Source organism: Otolemur garnettii, unplaced genomic scaffold (assembly GCF_000181295.1).
Source record: "Otolemur garnettii isolate 467f Iridium unplaced genomic scaffold, OtoGar3 scaffold00251, whole genome shotgun sequence".
NCBI lineage: Eukaryota > Metazoa > Chordata > Mammalia > Primates > Galagidae > Otolemur > Otolemur garnettii.
In genome coordinates, this window is record NW_003852646.1 from 579985 (window position 1) to 586607 (window position 6623).

Sequence of the window (6623 nt, forward strand, 5' to 3'; positions counted from 1 at the left end):
GTTTGGACTTAATGAACAATGGCATTTTTTGGCATTGGCAATGACGAAAACATTTTGTAACTGTCTCTCAGATGATACACATCATACTATGTGCTAGTGCTAAACAAGTGATGTCAACAAATCAGCTATTCAGATAATTTAGGTAAGTAATTTATTTATTTCATGAATTTAGCAGACAGTACTCATATTATTTATATTTTATAGTGGCGGTAAAAAGTGTAGCGCCAGCCTTGTGACACTTACGACTTACAAGGTATCATTATTCAAAAATATATATTGATAAGGAAAAGGTTAAATCTTGGGCATCAGCAAAAATCACAATAGAGAACAAATGGTTAGAAATAATTCATCATTTTGAAACAAACCATGTTCCATACAATAATGCACTAAAAATAGTAGGATTTGTGCTGTCCTTACCAGGAGCTACATGCTGCAACTGAATGCATTTTTTCTACGGTAAATAAAGTGTGGACATCAGAAAAATCACAATTAAGTGTTGAGACTTTGAAAATCATTTTATGTGTGAAATATAATTTAACAAATTCTTGTGAAAAATTTCATGACTTTTTAAACGACAGCAATCTACTAAAAAAAATTACTCAAATGAGAAATATGCCAAAAAATAAAATAACACTATACATAATGTTTAATGTATTATATTTGTAAATTCTACTTATGTTGAAATTAAAATATATATATTACAATACTATTTTTGCGTTCTATGAAAATTTTTGTTGCTCCATGTAGACCAAATTTTTAATTAAGACACACCCCCACCGCGTCAATGGTGTCCCGCTTTACCAATGTTAAAATCTGGTCACCTTATCAAGCTACATACAAGCTCCACAAGTGATTTAACTGTCTCGAAACCCGCTCGTCTCCTTATTTGTAAAATGAATATATTTACACCATCGTTTTTTGCAATATTCCCATATGATAAAGTCTGCAGTATACTTAGCAAAGTACCAGACACTTAACACCCAATGTATTATAATCTTTGTCACGAGAACGATGGAGGTCTTTTTTTTAAAAATGCAGTATGATTTATTTGGAAATGCAATATGGTTTATTTGGAAACGCATCCAAAAGGACTGAAGAACGGATAAAGGTGTAGTGTGCTATAGTAAAATTTTAACAATAAAAAGTTAATGGTAAAATGTTCACGGTCAAATTCTTGCAACTTTCGTTTTAAAATATTCATAATCCAACGTTGGGAAAAAAAATAACGCGTTGTGGTACGCTTTGGAGGCAGGGAGGGCTAAGTTTTATTTTTGTTTAATAGAAAAGGTACAAAGAAAACAAAATGGGCAGAGCTTCCCCAACTCTGCCCCGCCTTTGGGCCGCGGGCCGTTGGTAAAGTTGCCGGGATGAAATCATCGACCGCCGCTTGCGAAACGCCAAATCCTCGAGAGCGAGGCCGGAGGCTGCCAAACCGCGCCGGGGAAAGGGACGCCTGGGAGCGCCGCAGCCCTCGGCGGGCAGCGGAGGTGGAGCCGGAGCGAGCGCCCGCGGAAAACAGGCTCGGCGGTTACCAGGGGGCTCTGGGACGGCGCGGGCCAATATGCGCCGCATGTAAATATCTCGGGGGAGGCGGGGGAGGGAAGGGTCGAATTTCAAAAAAAGCCCGAACCCCCCACAGGCCGGACGGGCGGGCGGGCGCGCGCGATGGGGGCCCTTAGGCTGCGGGAGCGAGTGGAGGATGCTGGGAAGGAGGTAAAATGGCCACCGGCGGCGGCGCGGAGGAAGAGAGGAAGCGGGGGCGGCTGCGGCTTCTGCCCCCCACGCGGCCACCCGCCCGGGCCGAAGAGGCCGAAGGCGGCCGCGAAAAAATGGGCTGGGCCCAGGTGGTGAAGAATCTTGCAGAAAAAAAAGGCGAGTTCCGCGAGCTACGGCAGCAGCAGCGGCGGGAGGAGGAAAGCGGCAGCTGCGCGGGCGCCGGGCTCGGTGCTCCAGCGGGCCTGGCTGCGCCGGACCTCGGCGACTTTCCCCCGGCTGGCCGCGGGGACCCGAAAGCCCGCCGGAGGGACCCGGCCGGCGAAGCGACGGATCCCCGCAAGAAGAAGGGGGCTGCCGAGGCGGGCAGGAGGAAGAAGGCGGAGGCAGCTGCGGCCATGACGGCCCCGTTCAAGCCCGGCGAGGCCGAGGACGGGGCTGAGCTGCCCCTCCAAGAGGAGCCGGCGGCGGCGGCGAGCCCAGCGGCCAGTCCAGGCAAGGGTCGCTTCCTCGTCCGCATCTGTTTCCAAGGAGACGAGGGCGCCTGCCCGACCCGGGACTTTGTGGTAGGTGCGCTGATCCTGCGCTCCATCGGCATGGACCCGAGCGACATCTATGCTGTCATCCAGATCCCGGGCAGCCGCGAGTTCGACGTGAGCTTCCGTTCGGCGGAGAAGTTGGCCCTGTTCCTTCGCATCTACGAGGAGAAGCGAGAGCACGAGGACTGCTGGGAGAACTTTGTGGTGCTGGGGCGGAGCAAGTCCAGCTTGAAGACGCTCTTTATCCTCTTCCGGAACGAGACGGTGGATGTGGAGGACATTGTGACCTGGCTCAAGCGCCATTGTGACGTGCTCGCTGTACCCGTGAAAGTGACCGACAGGTTTGGGATCTGGACCGGGGAATACAAGTGCGAGATCGAGCTGCGCCAGGGGGAAGGCGGGGTCAGGCATCTGCCGGGGGCTTTCTTCCTGGGGGCGGAGAGGGGCTATAGCTGGTACAAGGGGCAGCCTAAGACGTGCTTTAAATGTGGTTCCCGGACCCACATGAGCGGCAGCTGCACGCAGGACCGGTGCTTCAGGTGCGGGGAGGAGGGGCACCTGAGCCCTTTCTGCCGGAAGGGCATCGTGTGCAACCTCTGTGGCAAGCGAGGACACGCTTTTGCCCAGTGTCCCAAAGCAGTTCACAATTCCGTGGCAGCTCAACTAACCGGCGTGGCCGGGCACTGAATACCTGCCTGACTGCCAAGGTGAACTCACAGCCAGCTTACCCCTCTTAAGTGCCAAAACTTTTTTTTAAACCGTTTTTTATCGTTTTTGAAGGAGACCTTTTTTAAAGCTACAAGAGACATCTCTCTATGCCTTTTTGAACCAAGTTTACTCCATTTAAGCCTGATCTGAATTGGTGACTCTGTCATCAGTAACAACTACCGTGAACTGTAGCGTGCAGATGTATCACCCCTCCCTTTTTTAAATTTTATTTTCGTTTTTGTATTTTTGGGGTTTTTTGTCTTTGTTTTATTGTACTTTTTATTTTTACACCTTGTTTTCTCCCTGGACTTTCATCCTTTGGGCTGCCATACTCATCTGTATGCCTCCGTACTAGGTAGGGGGCTCAACACGTGGTAGACACTCTATAATCAGTGTTTGTTGAATGGAAAACATTGTGGACTGTGGCTTATGTCAGAGTGTCTACCTTTGCAGCTCTTCCCCTCCCCCTTTTAATTTGCTGCTTTTAATCTATGTGGTCTGAGAATTTGTGAAACCAGTGTTGTTTGAAGTGTATATAATCTGAATCAATAAGCTCTGAATGGTGGCCAAGGGCCTGTCTTGTGGCATAAAAATGCATGGACTTTGTGACAGCTGTTTTGGTGGCTCAGAACCCATTTTTCATAGAATCATGGAATCAAGGATTCTTGCTGGAAAGAACCTGAGAGTTGGACCAATTCCTTGGTTTTCCAGCAGATGAAACAAGCCCAGAGAGGTTAAATGACTGGGTCAAAATTCACATAGCTGTCTGGTGCCAGAGCTAGCCTATAGCAGAGTTCCCTGACCCCAAGCCCGGTGCTCATTCCACTACCTCTCACACTTCACAACAAATTTCCTCCACACTTGAGGGCCCAGGTCTGATCTCTCCAGAATGATGAGTCCAGGGGAATGCTGAGAGATCGTCTGGGAGAGAGGGCAGAAAGAGACGGTTTAGCAGGGGCTTCTCAATACTTAGGAAGGGACCAAGGAACAAACTTCGACTTTGTTGCTCCCTGGCTACCACATCTGGATTAATGTGTGCTAGGTCCTTTGGAGGCCTTACCCTTCCCCATTGATTGCCACCAGTGAGAAATGAGGGTGCCCCTAAGTAAAGAAACCTACCAAAGGTTTACATTTGCACCTTACCTTCAATAGCTAGGAACCCTAGAGAAGCAGCTAGCTGAACTCATCTACAACCCCCTGACTCTCAGGAGAAGAATGGTTTTAACCCGGAATTATGAGTAAACTGTTAACTCAGAAATGTATTTGGGAAATAAGCCAAGCGAGAGGTCATGGGTCAACTGTTAACCAAGTTAAAGTCGAAAAGACAATACACTACTTTTTTAGTTTTTGTCTTTCCTTTGCTATATGTTATTTTTTGCTATTTCCTTGTGGCTTAGAACGTAAAACTGAGTGTTTTGTTCTGAATAAATATTTATCTTTTGTATTGCTAACACTGGTGCTCTATTTCCTTTCAAAGTTAAATGTACAGTATACCGACTGTAGTTTCAGTCCTTCTTCCCTACACACTATGTGTTTGCCTTACAAATTTCCTACCCCTGAAGGCAACAATTAGCACCTGCTGTGAATTGCCAGGCCCTCTGCAGTTGTTAACTTAAAACTCAACTCATCACAATCACTTAGCATAGTGTTAAAACACAGGTTTTTAAGCTGTAACTCACCTCCAAGAAATCAGAGTCACTGAAGTGAGTGAAATATTCAAAGTAATCATCCCCAAGCAATTCTGATTGATAGCCAGGTTTGAGACCACAGTTCCAAAAGGTATAAAACAAGTGAGCCCCGGATTCTGCCTTGTAGATTACAAACCAGTGGGAGGGACGCTCTCTCTTTCCAGTTATTGTAAGTGCCAGGAGTGGGATGCAAAGTATTCTTGGGTTTTAGAAAAAAGACTCTCTCTTCTCCCATAAGGAAGAGAGAAGTGGGTGGAGGTCAAAAGGTCCAGGAAACTTCCCAGAGTCACCCCTCCCAGCTAGCCCCTGGAGATCTGAAGGTTGGGTCTGTAAGCAGGATACAGTCTAGGCCTCTGGATTCTGGGTAGAGTGCCCTGCAGGCCCCAGACATAACCCTCTGAAAGGACTTTACAGCTCAAGATGTTAAGATGATCTGATCCTAAGAGTTGAAAGTGCCAGATTATTGATACTCTGACTCTGTAGTTTGAGGATATTTCCAGAGCTGATCTGGAGTTGGGGCCTGGTTAGCCCTTGCTAGTTCAGCCCCTCTTCTTCCTGTCTCCCAAAGCAACTAGGCCCTCCCCTTTCCCTCCCTCCCATCCCTCTTCTCTGCCAGTGATTTCCCTCCCTCTCTCAAGGCTGAAGGCCCGAGGCTGGGAGAAAGCCTGCATTCACCACACTCCCCACCCCCTTCCTCAAAGCAGGCACTGTGTGGAGGAGCCTCCTTGGAAAGAACCTTCCCTCTCCTTACCCCTCCCACCTCCCCACTCCAGGAGGGAGCCCGGGAAGAAACTGTTTCCCTGCCCATCCCCCACAGGATCTGCTCCAGGGCCTGCCTGCCTGGCAGTCCAGGGACAGCCTTGGGCTAGAGCACAGCAAACTTCCCCCAGCTTCCTTTCCCAATCAAGCAGCCCCAAATTATAATCCTTCACTGTTTATGGAAGTGAAAAATTCCTTCACTGGAATTCTTTCACTTCTCTGGAAAGTGTGCAGAGATCCCCATACTGAGGCTGGCTGAGTAAAGGACATTGCTTCATTCAACTTCAACCAATACTGATGGCTGTTAGAGCCAGACCCAGTGCAAGGCACTCCGCAAAAATTACCTTGAACAAGAAAGTGCACTTGCAGGGGGCATACAGGGAAGTAATATGCCAGTGATTTTTACAGTCATATAAATCGTTTTAAAATACTTGTTCTGAAAAAAAAAATGCAAACAGTATAGCATTGTCTGAAGTAAAGTTTTCTCTAGAAGAGACAAGTGTCTTGACTGAAACCTGCAAGGTGAGTAAGAAGCAGGGGAAGAGGGAAGATACTAAAGCAGGAGAAACAGTCTCTGCGGAGGCCTGGAGGCCAGAGAACGCACAGTGTGTTGAGGCTAGCTGAGAGTCACAGGAAGATGTCGTTAGGGAAAAGTCAAAGAAGTGACATGGAGCTTGTCAGCCATATTTAAGAAGGTTGATTTTATCCTCAGAGCCCCCAGTCTAGCCACTTGCATGCCATTCATGTCTTTCAACTCTATGTGGGCCTTTTCTTTGTTTTTTTTTTTAAGAGACAGAGTCTCACTTTGTGACCCTCAGTAGAGTGCTGTTCTGTCCCAGCTCACGGCAACCTCTAGCTCTTGGGCTTAGGCAATTCTCTTGCCTCAGCCTCCTGAGTAGCTGGGACTACAGGCGCCTGCCACAATGCCTGGCTATTTTTTTGTTGCAGTTTGGCCGGGCTGGGTTTGAACTCGCCCCTCGCAATATGGGGACAGCATCCTACTCACTGAGCCACAGGCGCCACCTTATGGGCTCTTTCTAAGCCATGGAATACAGTAGTGAGCGAGATAACCAAGTCCCTGGGGTGTAAATTCTAGAGTCACACAAATATTACACTGTGGCTCAAAAGAGTAGGGTGCCAGCCCCATATGCCAGAGGTGGCGGGTTCAAACCCAGCCCTGGCCAAAAACAAAGAAAAAGAAATAATTTTTTTTTTT

At 47.9% G+C, this 6623-nt stretch overlaps 1 protein-coding gene across 1 annotated transcript; it reads left to right on the forward strand.

Moving 5' to 3' along the window:
• The first annotated feature begins 1367 nt into the window (after positions 1-1367).
• ZCCHC3 (zinc finger CCHC-type containing 3) lies at positions 1368-4380 on the forward strand. The gene has a single exon (XM_003802614.3). The coding sequence runs from the start codon at positions 1719-1721 to the stop codon at positions 2937-2939; it is 1221 nt and encodes a 406-aa protein (XP_003802662.1). The 5' UTR covers positions 1368-1718; the 3' UTR covers positions 2940-4380.
• Positions 4381-6623: the final 2243 nt, after the last annotated feature.

Excerpts from the sequence above, each read along its gene's own strand:
- ZCCHC3 (XM_003802614.3), top strand. The coding sequence starts at position 1,719 with ATGGCCACCGGCGGCGGCGCGGAGGAAGAGAGGAAGCGGGGGCGGCTG.